This window comes from Podarcis liolepis (assembly GCF_965112155.1).
Source record: "Podarcis liolepis genome assembly, chromosome: 1".
NCBI lineage: Eukaryota > Metazoa > Chordata > Lepidosauria > Squamata > Lacertidae > Podarcis > Podarcis liolepis.
The window spans coordinates 39,169,545-39,185,839 of record NC_139554.1 but is presented as its reverse complement, the minus strand read 5'-3'; the positions used below and the strand labels follow the sequence as shown (position 1 = coordinate 39,185,839).

Sequence of the window (16,295 nt, the reverse complement as noted above, 5' to 3'; positions counted from 1 at the left end):
CCAACCTTTCTAACAGTATGTTTAGGTTTGGGCTATAAACCTCCAACACTTGCTCACCTAATGATTTACTAAAAGAAAAGGGGGGATTTTGGCGTTCAAGCCTGGCTGTAACGTAGAAGTTCCCTTCATTTCATTATCTACACACTGACTGGCTCTGGCTGCTCCACGACAGAAATGCACCCGGCACATGCTCAGAGGCACTCTTTTTATTCCTTCCCACGCTCTGGGTCTGAAACCTGGCATGCAAATCCCAGAGCGGAGCGTGTCACAGTCTAAGGACTGCCGTGCGAGAACTGGCAAAAGCGCTTCTAAATCACGCAGCACCTAGGCAGCAATCGCACACGTGCGCTCAGCCTTGCCCTCACTACAAACCGCCTCAGTGCCAGCTCATAGCTGACTGACGCTGTGCCTGAAATTTAGCCACCCCACTACCCGCCCGCTCATATCACGGCAGGGCTGGCTCTTGCCGTTTGTCGCCTGCGGACCGACTTCATGCTGCCAAAAGGACGGAGGGAATGCCTCATCACGGCTGCGAAAGGGGATTGTTTTGTCAGGCAGCTCGGGGGACAGACCCAGGCGGGCGGGACTTCCCGGGGAAGGAAGGAAGCATCAGACAGCAGCAGCAGCCCGAGAGCAACGTGGGTTGGAAGAGGCAGTGTGTGTGTGTTGGTGTGTTTACGCCTAGTTGGTGGCTTGCATTCTTAACCCCGGGCGCTCTTCGCATGCACTTAAATCCAGCCCAGGGTGTTGTGCAACATGAAAGTAGTGGCTTTAATCAGGTAAAAAAGAAGTGTGTGTGTTTGTGTAAGGGCTGCCCCCACAATGGACTAATATTTGCACTGCAAGGTTTCTGCATAAGAGAGAAGTGCTGGAGCCCCATATAGCGCGGGGGTGGCTGGCGGAGTGAAGTAAGGGGGCAAGCAAAGATCAGCCTCCTCGGATCAGTTTTCCCTCCTGCCACCACCTTTCTGTTTGTAATCAGCAATTTCCTTTCTACCCCCTCAGCCCGTCTGACCTCACGCTTCCTGCTTTGCTTTGCTCTCTCCGGAGTCGACTGGCTGATTTAAAACCGTGCAGCATTTGCGGGTCATCTCGGCAGCATATGCGCCTTGGGGTTTTGTTTTTTGCTTCCCCTTTCAGCCCTGTGCATAGTCGGGGCAAGGACAGCTTTTTCTATGCCTGTGTGGTTTAATATAGAAGGTGCTGAGATTTTCTTATAGCTATCTGTTTGATCTTACACAATGTCCTAAGAACAATATGAAGAGCATGCAGGATTAGGTCATTTGGCCCCTCCAGTCCAGCTCACAGTGGCCACCCAGATGTCCACCTCATCCCTTGCTTCTCTGTGGATAGGGTTGGGAAGTTGTGGGTTAAGTTTGTGCTATGTCCTACAGCATATCTCTAAAGCACATTTGAAACACATTCTTTCCCTCAAAAATTCCTGGGCACTGTAGTTTACCACTCACAAGAGTTACTATTCCTAACAACCCTTAAAATGTTACAGTGTCCAGAATACTTTGAAGGAAATATCGTGTTTTGAATGTGTTTTAAGGCTATAGTGTGAACAAAGCGTGGCAACATTTACAAAGGGAAAGAGATGGAGCTGGCCTTGGAAACGCTTATTTTTGCAGGGATTTGTTCTCAGACTTGAAGAAACTGAGCTATTTCTAAATGTTTTGGGTGTTTTGTGCCTTCCTGAACCTTGAAAACCTCAGGGAATGTGCTTGCTCAGCTCACAAGTTTGTAGTGCTTTGCCCTCCTGCCAAGTTACCACAGACCTGGGGACCACTTATCACAAACAAACAGACACACACACACACACACTCATGTACATTTTCTCCCTGACTCATGTCCACCATACTGTCTGTACACCTTAATCACCAGCTTGAGGTAAATGGGCCTGCGGGTGACCGCCATTTCATTCATCTGTTAGTGAAGGTGGCTATCAACACTTTGCAGAATTTTGCACTTTGGCTGATTAGTGGTTTATCATCAATAAAGTGCACAAAATTTCCTACTCTAGCTGCTGTCCTGCAGTCTCATAGGATGCATATATGTCTGCTTCCTTCAGTTTGAGAAGTAAGCTAAAGTGTTGGAAGTTTTGCATGTGTAAACACATTAAAAGGCCAAGGGGAGCAGTTGCCCATTGTCAGCTTACTCAGGCATTTGAAGGCCAGGAGCCCCAAGGAGGGCCTTGTTACATAGTTTGATTTGCTTGAAGGGGTTTCATGTACAAACTACCTGCGTTTCATATTAGGTGGTAATTTTCTTCTGCAACTTGACTCCTCCCTCTTGCGGAATTTCTCTGGGGGTACATTGATGCCATGTTTCATACAAATGAAAAAACCCTTGAAATGGGATATAAAGACAGATTGACACCTTCAGTAAATAGTGGTGATTTAGGGCTTTTGTGGGAAAGTGGGTTTGTGTTCTGTATTTATTGATAAAGTGGGTTACTTGTGTGTAATTGAGAAGGTTTCCAGCAGGAAAATACAGTGGTACCTCGGGTTACATACGCTTCAGGTTACAGACTCCGCTAACCCAGAAGCAGTACCTCGGGTTAAGAACTTTGCTTCAGGACGAGAACAGAAACCGTGTTCTGGTGGCGTGGCGGCAACGGGAGGCCCCATTAGCTAAAGTGGTGCTTCTGGTTAAGAACAGTTTCAGGTATTGAATGGACCTCCGGAACGAATTAAGTTCTTAACCCGAGGTACCACTGTATCGGGATGTCAAAAATGAACCCTGCTGCTTCTAACCCAAAGCCATCTCTGGCTGTGGGTGACACAAGCAGATATACCAGAATAGCATGCTGGTAATGCTCTGACCAGGGACTGGGTAGTAGTGGTTGATATGGTTGACTGAAGGAAGCCATCTTAGCAGCAACATGTAGCCCAGCTCAGGTACCCAGGGAGATGGTAGAACAAAATCTGTGACTTTTTAAAAAAATATACATTATTTCTGCAGTATATGCACTTAGATCAGGGGTAGTCAACCTTTTTATACCTACCGCCCACTAATGCATCTTTCTTGATGGTAAAATTTCCTTACCTCTCACCAGTGCTCGATGGAAGCTTGTGCCATAGAACCCCCTACCGGCCCACCTAGAATCCTGAAATGCCCACTAGTGGGCGTTAGGGACCAGGTTGACAACCCCTGACTTAGACAGTAAATCTACAATCCTGTGAACTGCTGTTTGTGTTAATAACCTGCTCTTGAATTCAGTGGGACCAATCCTATACTTCCTTGCTTAGGTGTAAATCCATTCAACTCAATGGGACATACTTCTGAATAGACATGTACAGGACTGTGCTTTAAGTATATTTGTATAGTTTTCTTTTTGGGGGGTTTGCACTTTAGATGTACTTACTTTTCTTTAAAGAGCACAGCCATATTAATGCTGTGAGAAGTAATAGCAAATGGAGCATCTTTTCTTAAAGCCAGGGAAATTACCTGTAAAGAATCAAGCATTTGTGCATCACAAGTACTTTGGTATTTAGTAGCTTTCATTCCATCTAATGTCCTTAGCAGCTAAATTGTCTCTGATGGCAGCCTTGCACCCACACAACGTTGTTTTGCATTTGAGATTCACCCTATGTGAAGTCACTGAAAACGGGGGTTTAAGTGCTTTTAAAGCTTGTTGCTTTGCTTGCAGTAAATTATCTTATGCTCAAGGTTTGTTTTTAATAACTTCACTCAAGCAGAATGGCACAACGCTGGCTCATTTTTGTATAAAGCTCAAGTCTGCAAAATCTGAGACATTTTATTCTTCATACCAATCTTACTCTTTTTTATGCACATTTTTCACACTAGCAATTACAGACCCAATTGGGCATTGAGTCAGAGAAATGTAAAATGCATATTTGTGCACAGAGGCAAGCTTGTGACCTGGATGCAGAGTATATATATATTTTTAAGGATCTTATATAGGTTTAGCCCAGATAATTATCATTATAAGCCCAAGAGTCCCTATGTTGAAAACACTGGTTGGGATCCAAAGTTCTGTGATGCTCTTCTGTGCAATTGGAACTTTGATCTCCCCATTTATTCTGTGTGGAAATCATTGGGCACAGGGAGCCTTGTGTGAAGTTAAAGAAATGAGGCCTCCCTTACATGTGTAGAACACTACCTGGATATCAAGTGTGTATTCAGCAAGTGATAGGTTGGAGTGCAAATACTTAAAATCCAAATTATATACGTGCTACTTTTAACTTTCTTAAAGATTTCTGAAAAATTGTCTTTTTTAAAAACAACAACAACCCAGTAGACATTTTCTCATTTGTATATGTTATCATTTTGAAATGACTGTTGAAATCATTACAGAGCTGTTTTTATACAACCGATTCTTTTTATTCCAGTGGTGGGAAAGACAGCTGTTACAATATGATGCACTGTGTTGCTGCTGGACACCAGATTGTTGCCTTAGCCAATCTTAGACCTGCTGAAAACAAAGGTGAGAATTTCACATTCCCTCAAACTCTGCCACCCTACTCACTGTGCTGGAGGATTAGTGTTGAATCTCTACCGGTAGATCTCTGAGTGATTTGCACTAGATCGGCAATGATTTCTGACTCCCAGATGTTTAATAATAGCAGCAAATAATGATTTTGCTGCTGACCTAAATTATTCTGAGCTTGGCATGCTCAGGAGTTGCATTTTTTGTGTGGAAGGACTATCAGCTCTGTTCAGTTCTGATACACAAAATGAATTTCTGGGCTCGCAATTCTCTAATTCTAAAGCCTTATTCAAAGTTATAATGCACAAAAAAGGGAGTGGGGATGAGGGGCCTAGCTCTGTCCCTTGTTGCCATTCTGGGTTGTCTTCCATGAGTTGGAGGCTGGGAGTATCTCTTGACTTCTTTTAAGACAGGTTTGCTGTAGTCTTATTTTATTCTATTACTGGATAATGGGTTATTTTATGGAGTTGTCATTTGCAGCTTTTTAGGGCTTGGGCTTTTTAAAGAATTGCATGGATTAGACCTAACAACACAAAGTAGAAGCTGATTGCTCTGTGTATGCATATAGATTTGATGTACTTTACTGTACTTTACTATTTATGTCGCAACATTTATCTACCATTTGACGGTAATAAAACATCAAAAGTGATTTATAACATTTCAAAGCTGCTATGTGAGAGATACAGATGATTGTTTACAAAGCCAGTTTTGTTTTGTGTTGTTATTAGATGGTTGTTTCTGCCCCTGTGACATTATCACTTTTATTTCCTGTTGGGAGAGTGGTGGAACTACGTAAGTAGCAACCCACAAAACATGAAACTGCTGTTCCTATGGTGACTTGGGGGGGCAAAACACTTGTTGGAAAGTTGCACAAAGCTGGAGAATAAAGTAATTCCTATCCATGTACAAAAGTGGTCAGGTTGATTCATCCATAACTTCATCTGTATGAAACATTTAAAGCATTATTATAATGTTTTAAACAATCATGGCTCCCCCCCAAGAATTCTGGGAACTGTAGTTTTTTTCTAGTGTGATGAGAATTTTAGTTCTGTGAGGGAAACAGGGGTCTCCTAACAGCTCTCAGCACCCTTTACAAACTACAGTTCCCAGGATTCTTTGGGGCAAGACTTGACTGATTGAAATAGTATAATACTGCTTTAAATGTATAGTGCAGATGGGTTCTATTTGAAACAAAACTGGGGGCAGGCTCTTCTTCCTTATTAGTACATATTGTAAATATTAGCTAATACAGCTTTACTTTTGTCTGTCTTCCAGAAGGGACTGATGAGCTGGACAGCTACATGTATCAAACGGTGGGGCACCATGCAATAGAGTTATATGCAGAAGCCATGGGCTTGCCACTTTATCGCCGCACTATTAAGGGCACCAGTGTGGAAACTGGCAAAGTATATACCAGATGTGAAGGTGATGAGGTTGAAGATCTTTATAAACTTCTGAAACATGTTAAGGTAGGTTGTGTGAGAATTCTTCTTCTTAAAGCTAAAAATAATAAAAAAAATGTTCAATATAGTTAGACTGTAGGCCCGTGGCCTGGAGTCACCATTCCTGTATTCCTCTCTATATATTTTGCTCTACATGCTGTTTCCTATAGAGAATAAACTTAGATGAAATGGGTCTTAATTTATAGCTTATTCTGCACTTTATTGTTGCTTCCTGACTTCAGGCTAAAGACCCCATTATAGTAGTAAAACTGATTTATGCTAAGAAGTACAAAAGAGAAACATAAGAAGAATTGTATGCTCCTTGTGATTCAATGTCTTCCAGGTTTTACACTGCTGATATATTATGTTTTGTTGCTTCCAATTTCTTAGGTTTCGTATCTTTTGTTTCTGTGCTCAACTGTAGGGAACACGTCTTCTCCGGGAATAAGCCAATGAATTTTAAAGCAAAATCAAAGAGGAAGGAATTTATTATTTATATTGTGTTCCTTACTCGGAGCCTTACATAGTACTTTTCAACTGCAGTTTTGTTATTGGTGATATTCTGAATTATTAGTGGCATTTTCACCTAGGTTTTTTTTAAGTAGCAAGTGTAAATAGAATATATTGGCCTTGTTTGAATGTTACGATAAGGTAAAGGTAAGGGTCCTTTGACCATTAGGTCCAGTCGTGACCGACTCTGGGGTTTCGGCGCTCATCTCGCTTTACTGGCCGAGGGAGCCGACGATTGTCTGCAGTTTTTCGGGGTCATGTGGCCAGCATGACTAAGCCGCTTCTGGCGAACCAGAGCAGCGCACGGAAACGCCGTTTATCTTACCGCCGGAGCAGTACCTATTTATCTACTTGCACTTTGACGTGCTTTTGAACTGCTAGGTTGGCAGGAGCAGGGACCAAACAACAGGTGCTCACCCCGTCATGGGGATTCGAACCACCGACCTTCTGATCGGCAAGTCCTAGGCTCTGTGGTTTAACCCACAGAGCCACCTGCGTCCCTCGAATGTTACAATAGCCATGGTCTATTGTTACAGGAGTGAGCGACATCAAACCTTGGGCTCATGCACTCCCTACTCCGGTGCCATGAAAAGGAGCTAGGAAGCTGTTGCTTCCATTCTAGACTCTACTTGCTGAAATGAAATGCTAATGCAGGGATGAGGAACACGTAACCCAGCTCCTACCATCCCCAACCATTATGGCCAGTGGCAATGGACAATGGGAACTGTAGTCACACAACATCTGGAAAGCCACAGGTTCCCACACCTTTGTTTTAATGCCCAAACGGTGGTTAGCCTTAAGTTACTATGGTTGGTTGGGGCAAGTTAGCTTCCTGTCAGTCTTTATAAAACTCGGCAAGTTTTTATAAAACTGGCTTTTTTCAACTAACCAGCAAAGCTCCTAGAAAAATGGGGTTTCCTACTAACCTAATGGAGAGAGCATGTCTCTGAGCAGATAACTTGGCACCTTCCAATCTCTGCATGGGGAAGCTATGCTGACATGTGAAACAAAAATAAAATTATTTTCTGTCTTATAGTTTTGTTTTTAGCTCTACTGTGATTTGAGTTAAGATAATTACACTGTGATATGGATAAAAGGGGTTTATTTTAGAAGGTCCTGTTGTGTTATGTTTGTAGTGCTATGTTGTGAGTTTTCTGTTGTGCTGGATCTGAAGGCAACCCTGTTTAGGGAAGTTTTTAATGACTGATGTTTTAATGTATTTTTAATCTTTTGTTGGAAGCCTCCCAGAGTGGTTGGGGAAGCCCAGCCAGATGGGCAGGTAGAAACAATAATATGTGGTATGTCCCACAGAGGAACTTATGGTCTTCAAACAAAAACATCCCGAAGGTCCCAGGCCACAGAGAGGTTAGGCTGGCCTCAACTAGAGCCAGGGCTTCCAATCTGGTGGAATGCTCTGTCAGAAGAGACTAGGGTCCTGCGTGACTTGACATCTTTCTGCAGGGCCTGCAAGACAGAGCTGTTCCACCTGGCCTTTGGTCAGGGCGCAGCCTGACTCCCTCCTTTGGCAATCTGCACAGAATTTTTGCTTAATGGTTGCCATCAATTTGATTTTAATTAATTCTTATAATGAAATGTTTTTAGAATGTTGCATTATTTTATTGTTGTTAGCCGCCCTGAGCCCGGCTTCAGCTGGGGAGGGCGGGATATAAATAAATTTTATTATTATTATTATTATTATTAGTAGTAGTAGTAGTTGTGTAAAGTTCTGCCTCCTGAGACTTTTGAGGCCACAGTCATTACTGCACTGGTGGTGGTACAGCAGAGGATGAATTCCAAGCAGGATGCTGCTTGTTGTTGCTCTGTAAGATAAATTCTACTACTTTGTAGAAAATCTTCTATTGCTCAGAATAATAGCAATCCTTGTGTTTCTAAACTTGGATTTCCTTTGCAGGACAATAGCTTGTTTGAGCTCCACTCAGCTAAGAAAAATCAGTGATGGGTCTCAGCAGAATATTTTTAGTGTGCCCACAAGTTCAAGGAAATACAGTGTATTATAAGGATTTCTGCTTGCACAATGGGACTTTCCTCTCCATCCTATGCGTGCCCTGTGTCTTCCCTGAATCTTCTCCAGAGGATTGGGGGAATCCCTAGAAGAACAGACTATCTAAGGGGAAGTGTGGGGAATAGAGGGGGGAAACATTCTGTAGTGCAGGCTGGAATCCTTGTGCTGATGGAATGTTCCCTTAGCCCTAGGTTGGATTCCACAGATCCTAGTTGAACTGTAAAATAATTGGTTCCAATAGGGGCCTGAAAAAGAAATTTGAATTGCTTCTTAGTGTGAAAGGGAAAAGCTTGCAGTGGTTCTGAGGAAGTGGCTTTCAAACTGCTTTTGGTAGCCCTGGACTTTATTAGGGTTCTTCAGTAAGGAGATCAGTAAGAAGACTGCTTGGCCAACAGTACCAGTCTTCCTCTGCAATGTGCATGTGTAGGACAGGGTTGTATGTATCCTTGGGTGAACTTTCAGGTCGCTTGGGAGCAAAGGTGAGGTCTAGTAGGCCTGTACAATGTTCCATCTGAATCAACAGAAGTTTCATGGCAGAAGATCATTGAATAAGCAAGTTTTAAAAATTACTGTCCTTAGAGTAGGACATAAATTTCAAACTCTTCTCCAGGAGGATCAAGTTCTGTGTGACCAGTAACTCAGAAATCTTTGCAGTAATCCAATAGACTAGCGGTTCCCAAACATTTTAACTCCATGGACCACTTGAAAATTGCTGAGGATCGTGGAGGACCACCTAACAAAAATTTCTGCCCATTGTAGCAGTTCTACTGTGCAGTGCTAGATGCAATTTTTAATTGTCTTTTTATTGCTTCTTTCATTTCTTACATTTTGTATTTTATTGTATGGTAGGATCGCAACTTGTGTGCATTTGACACATTCAATCACAGTGCTATGTGCCAGGTGGCCTGGTAGCTGATATCACACAGATTAAAGCCATACAAGGCAGACAGCTTAAAAGCTCTTTCTGTGGCAGGCTGGGCTACAGGAGACTCTCTCATGGTCTCTGGAGGCCTTCATGAGATCTCAGAAGGTAAGATTGATAGTGCAGGAGCAGTTCCAGGGGGTTGTTTTGACTATACAGTCATACCTCGGGTTACAGACGCTTCAGGTTGCGCGATTTCGGGTTGCGCACCTCACCAAACCCGGAAGTACTGGAACTGGTTACTTCCAGGTTTCGGCGCTTGCACATGTGCAGAAGCGCTAAATCACGCTTTGTGCATGTGCAGAAGCACCGAATCGTGACCCGTGTGTGCACACACGCCGCGCTGTGGGTTGTGAACGCTGTGGTTTTTGGACGTGCTTCCTGCACGGATCATGTTCGCAACCCGAGCGTCCACTGTATGTGATTTTGGCTGTACATGCCAGAATGCAATGACAGGAGCGAGCCAGTGGTAAAATCACACTGAGCAAGTTGGGGTAGCAAAAACAGGATCAGCACAGGAATGTCAGGCCTAATAAGCAAAGCAACTCATCTCGGCAGGTCTTGCCCCAATGAAGCAGTTGCTGAAACCAAAGGTCCCTACCTCCCCACAGTAGCCTTAGTCCCTGCCTCTCTAGGGTTTCCCCCAAGCAATCTGAGCCTCACCTTCTTGAAGATAACTTCCCCTTTGCCCTGCTCATACCTTTCCTGGTTCTGGGAGACCAGGTGGGAGGGGAAATTGTCACAGCAGGAGGGGGAGAAACCTGTGCCTTTTCACCAGCCAAACTCATTTCTGCCTCTTGGCCTTCCTCCTCTCCTTCAACTTCTGCCTCTGGTTCTTCTCTCAGCCACAGACTCCCCCCTCCCTAAGCCCTGTTACCTCTCTAGCTTCCAACACCTCCTCTTAGTCTTCTCCCTCTGACCACTCATCATCGTCCCACCACCAATTCCCTGGCTCTGACCTAGAATCATAGAATCATAGAGTTGGAAGAGACCACAAGGGCCATCGAGTCCAACCCCCTGCCAAGCAGGAAACACCATCAGAGCACTCCTGAGATATGGTTGTCAAGCCTCTGCTTAAAGACCTCCAAAGAAGGAGACTCCACCACACTCCTTGGCAGCAAATTCCACTGTCAAACAGCTCTTACTGTCTGGAAGTTCTTCCTAATGTTTAGGTGGAATCTTCTTTCTTGTAGTTTGGATCCATTGCTCCGTGTCCACTTCTCTGGAGCAGCAGAAAACAACCTTTCTCCCTCCTCTATATGACATCCTTTTATATATTTGAACATGGCTATCATATCACCCCTTAACCTCCTCCCTTGGGGGGACCTTCCCTTGGGGGTTTCCCAGCTGGTTCCTCCCACCGTTCCTCTGTATCCAATCACACCATGACACATAGCCCCCCCCCCCACAAGACACGATCATACTAATTTAGAATTTTAATGCCATAGTATTCAAATTATAATACAATATAAGCTGCAATAGAAATACGGTTAAAATTCAGTATGGTTATTTAATGTGATGCATGTACCGTCTCTGATCTTCAACCACAAATCCACAGATACACAGTGAAGCACCTGACTGAAGCTCATAGACTTCAGTATGAGAACCCCTGACATCGACTTAACATGACAAGGTCCATCAGTGTTATTTTTAAGAGTTAGGACTTGAGCGTCTGCCATAGTGCATCTCCACCTCCTTTTTCTTCTCCCTTGTGGCCAGAAAGAGTCTTCTGGCTAGTCTAACTTTCCACTTAGTGTTGGTGTACAAATCAGGAATCCTGGTTTAAAAACAGACGTTGATTGATAAACCAGTCAGACTCAAACCTGGCATGTTTAGCCATTGTTTGATTTAAGCCAGGCTCTCTGCTTTGTCTTCTTCTTTGGTGATCACTCTTAGCTGAGTAAGATTGTCTTCATGAACATGGTCTTAACAGTGAGTCCATAAGTCAATTCTGGATCCACACGTCCTTCCACAGTGGGGGACATAAGTTTCCGGGCAGGAGTTGATCATGGTGAGGGTTTGCCAAGCGTGCCTTCCTCTTAGCACACTTTTCCTTTTGTCCTGAGTTTGAGCATCGTCAACATCCATTACACCTTTGGTAAAGGCTGTTCTCCAATTGGAGCGCTTGCAGGCCAGTGTTTCCCAGTTGTCTGTATACTACAATTTTTAAGATTTGCCTCTTGAGTCTTTAAGCCTCCTTTGTTGACCACTCTCATTACACATTCCATTACGCTTACCATTTTTAAGTTCAGAATAGAGTAGTTGCTTTGGAAGATAATCAGTCATCTGAACAACATGACCAGTCCAACGAAGTTGATGTTGAAGAATCATTGCTTCGACACTGGTGACCTCTGCTTCTTCTAGTACACTGGCATTAGTTTGCCTGTCTTCCCAAGTGATGTGTACAATTTTTTGGAGACATGGTTGATGGAATCTTTCAAGTAGTTGGAGATGGTGTTTATAAGTGGTCCCTGTTTTACATGCGTACAGTAATGTTGATAGTGCAATGCCTTTGTAGACAAGCATTTTGGTTTCCCTGCAAATGTCCCGGTCCCACACTTCAGTTGGGAAAAAGCTGCACTTGCAGAGCTTAGGCGATGCTGGATTCTGGCATCAATGTCAGCCCTTGTGGAAAGATAACAGCCCAGGTAGGAGAAGTGATTGACACTTTCCAATGTTACACCATTGAGTTGGATTTGTGGCGCTGCAGAGGGGTTGTTTTGTGCTTGTTGGTGCAGCACTTTGGTTTTTTGGATGTTGAGCAATAGGCCAGGCTTTTCATAAGCTTCTGCAAAGATATTTAGGATGGTTTTGAGGTCATCCTCTGAGTGTGCACACACTATGTTGTCATCAGCAAACTGAAGCTCTATGATAGAAGTTGCAGAGAACCTTAGCAAAGGTAAGGTTCTCTGCTTTGTATTTAAGGCTGAGTCAAGTGTTTTTGAAAGAGAAGGTTAAAACAGGAATGGGATGAGGAAGCACATGAGTCTAACACATCTCTTGCCCTTGTGGATGCCTCTGTACGTAGTGCTCAAGCATTAGAGCTGCGCTGAAGCACAGCTAATATTTCATTGCCTGACCAGTTTGGCTCTCGTTGGCAAGATTCTGCTTCTACTGGTGGAAAACTTTTATATCTCTCTTTTTTTGTGTACTCTGCTTGTTTGTCTTGAGGCACCTGTATCTCTGCAATGCTAGTGTAGCACCACAATTGTGGAAATACACAGCAACCATAGTTCTTGGTATATTCATTTTAACTTCCTCAATGCACAGCACATCTTAGGATCAAGTTGTAAGAAGTGTAAAAGAGAACGTGTTATTGATAGATTTAATTAAATGATTAGTGACAGGACAAAGTTTCTTTTTCATTTTTCTCCAGACAGCATGGACTGAATACTTTGCTATTATCTTGAGAATAACAGTCAGTTATGACATAAATTAATGCTAATGTTATATCTTGACAACTTCTGCTTTGGAAGTTTGTGCAAGATATTTATAACTATGGTTGAAAGAGATGTTATCAAGTTGTCTTGGACTAAATAAGTGAGGTTGTTGGTTTTTTTTTGCTCTGAACAGATATTAATTTCACTTCAAGAAAATTTCAAGATATAAATATATGGAATCAATTGCATTAATGATAGACATTCCATAACTGTGCTTTTACAGCTGAATTCATTTAAAACAGTTCTAAAATTGTACTTGAAATCTTGCATATGCCAATAAATAATTGGGTAATTTATAGGAAAAAAGAATGTAGGAGTTATTCATGTTAGGTTTTTTATTCGTATGGGGAAAGGATGAAGCCCCTGATCCAGTTCTTGCTGTGGATAACTATTTGCATGCGCTAATTGGCGACAGGGGATGAGGCTAAATGCACCCCAATGTACCTCAGAAGATACCTATGTGTTAATCTCCCATTTCTGGTTTGGGGCATGGGTATTTTTGTTAGCTGTAATACATTTTTGAGTGTTTATCACAAAAGGGCAATGTAATATACTGGAATCAAATTAAATCTTTTGAAGGCATACACAAGGACACACTGAATGTTGTTTAACCTCCCTGAGATACAACCCCTCTTTAATTTTGGTGATTGTACATCTATATTCTGTTTATTTTGTTGAAATAGTAATAATTTTTAAAGAATTATTAAAAGAAAAGAGGGATGTAAAGTTTTTAGAAGTAGCATTATTTTGACATCCCTTTGAAAACAAAATCAGTTACTGAAGTAGGGCTCTTTCGGACATCATCCTTATGGCTGGCGAAACCATGGCTTAGCTGGCAAGGAACAAAAGTGTACTGGTTCTGGTTAGCTTAAACTATAGTCTCCTGTTATGGAGTTGTTCAGGGTTTGAAACTAATTGATACATCGGGCTAATGCTTTTTCCAGTAGCCAAACTTCTATAATATTAGAAAAGATGGTTTATTTCTATGAAATAATGCTTTGATATAATGCAGACTAGTTCTTTTTTGAGTTGTACAGCACTTACTGAACTGTACATAGTAATTGGAGCTAGTGAAGAAAATATGTTTTAATGGTTGTGCTTCTGAATAAGACATCTTACAATTTGAATATTTTGTGTACTGGAAAATATTCTCCCAAAGTACTGCTATTTATTTAAAATGCCTTCCAGTAAAACTGCCAGGTTAGCATACAGTCCAAATTGGGGCAGTCATTGTAGTGCCCTCCGTATGTTGGATTATAGCGCCCATCATCTCTGACCATTTGCCATGCTGGCTGGGGCCGATGGGAGCTGGGAGTCCAGCAATATCTGGAGAGCATCATGTTGGCAGTCCTTGGGGTAAATCAACAGTTAAGAGTAGAAGCTCTAAAAAGGCAACCAGTAAAAACCAGTAAATCCACCCAAACACCACTGAAACCTGTTATAAAATATGCAGGGGAAATCTTTTAAATGTCTTTGCCCTTTCCTGAATAGATACAGGCAAGAACATTTGACAGCCAGTAGATTCTCTGGGGAGGGCACCATGATTGAAAAGGTCCACTGACTGCCAATTACCGTAGTTTGTAGGCCTAATTCAAAATGCTGGTTTTGACTTACAAAGCCTTAAACAGCCCAAGACCACAATACCACAAGGACTGCCTTGTTCTCGTTTTGCATTGTGATATGTGGTATACAAATTTTACACACAAACGCACACATATTGGCATCACCATGGTGTGCGTAAATATTGGTCCTGGACATAGTCTAGGGCAGGGATGGCCTTTTGGACGTTGTTGGACTCCAGCTCCTATCAGCTTCTGTCTGTGGCAAAAGCTTATGTGAGTTTAAAAGAATATGCATGTTTGTGATTTCTGTGTTTTCAATGTTTTTCTTCCCCTCTTGCAAATATGCATCATTATAATTGTCAGTACTGTATTAATAGGTAAGCAATTTGCTTCTGGGTGCTGCTATGTAAGATAAGGTTAATTGTTAGCGTTACCAAGATATCCATTATGATCTGTTGGTATTGCTGGTTCTCTTCAGGCATCCCATACAAGTGATGGAGAATAGAGGGAACAAGTGTGTTAGCTCTGTGTCACCTGCCTCTGTTTCCTTTTCCGTCACTTTCCCACCCAGAGTTCTAAAATACAGTGGTACCTCAGGTTACATACGCTTCAGGTTACATACGCTTCAGGTTACAGACTCCGCTAACCCAGAAATAGTGCTTCAGGTTAAGAACTTTGCTTCTGAATGAGAACAGAAATCGTGCTTCAGTGGTGCAGCGGCAGCAGGAGGCCCCATTAGCTAAAGTGGTGCTTCAGGTTAAGAACAGTTTCAGGTTAAGAACGGACCTCCGGAATGAATTAAGTACTCAATCCGAGGTACCACTGTATACTGGTTGCCTCCACAAATGCAAAACGCCCCCCCCCCCACCCATGGCAAACAGTGTCCTTCCACAAGTTGGAAGGTGTTGGCACTAAGTGTTTATTTCCCCCTAAATGGAACACCTGAAGAGTGTTTTTCTTCTTATCTGACTGATGAATAATGACACGGTCACATAATTTTGTTCTGCTTCTTAAATTGAGCAAGAATGGGGACTTCCATTTTGCACCAGCCCGGATAGTGAATCTTTTAAAGCAGTGCCTTCTGTCATTCACCCCAAGGGCTTAAAACAGGTCCAGGCTTCCTAAATAATTATTTAAGTTCAGCTTGTGCTATGAACTATAGGGAGTCATACATGTGGAATTCCCAAATGCATGACTGGCTGGGGGCGGAGGAGAACGAAGTTTCATATTTATAGACCCTTCTGCCAATATGGTACCCTACAGATATTGCAGGACTGATCACTGGCAATGCTGGATGGGCTGGTGAGAGCTGCAGTCCCAACAACATCTGGACGACAGCATTTTGGTTATTTTGGTTATTTCAGCTCTAATGAGTGTGTGTAGGAGAAAACCCTGCAATTTATTATTTTGTTCCATTCAGTGTATGTCTTCTGCAAATACTCTGCACAAATACCCCCTGCCTTTTTGCCTGTTTATACGTTATCTGTCAGAGAAACCAGGACATAACCAACACGTGCGTAAGGTATTAAACTTTTAATGTGTTTTCTCAACCTATAAAACCGTTTATACAACTCACGACTTGTCATATAGGTATGGAAAAAATACACCTGGTGTTGCCAATAGAACACTTTCTCCTTTCAGCTGTCATTACTCTAATAGACGTCTACCACGGTAATACTGAATAATGAGTTTTAAATTTTTGAAAGATTTATTTGAATCCCTTTATAGGGTTTTTTTTTAACTTCTAACTTTTTCCATACTTGCAGCATTCTTTTGAGTTCAGTGAGAGTGCCATGTGTGGAGACACTGCAGGGCTAATACCTTAAAGGGAAAAGAGAATACTCTTTTTGAGGCATTGCTAAGAGGGCCTTAAATGCTAGTCAGGACTTTGCTAAAACTGCTGGTGTTCCAGAGATGGATGAAAAGCTGGACTTTGGGGTCTA

General features: G+C 42.5%; 1 protein-coding gene across 6 annotated transcripts in view; it reads left to right on the top strand.

The window, feature by feature from the left end:
* Positions 1-598: 598 nt before the first annotated feature.
* Positions 599-16,295, top strand: part of DPH6 (diphthamine biosynthesis 6) — a 233,211-nt gene continuing 217,514 nt past the window's right edge. For all 6 annotated transcript variants that reach the window (XR_014527169.1, XM_083507550.1, XM_083507552.1 and 3 more), the window contains exons 1-3: positions 599-779; positions 4,356-4,450; positions 5,729-5,922. Coding sequence is in view for 5 of the 6 variants with exons in the window: in XM_083507550.1 (XP_083363676.1) it covers positions 757-779; positions 4,356-4,450; positions 5,729-5,922 (312 nt within the window). In the remaining variant the exon portion in view is untranslated. The remainder of the gene's footprint in view (positions 780-4,355; positions 4,451-5,728; positions 5,923-16,295) is intronic.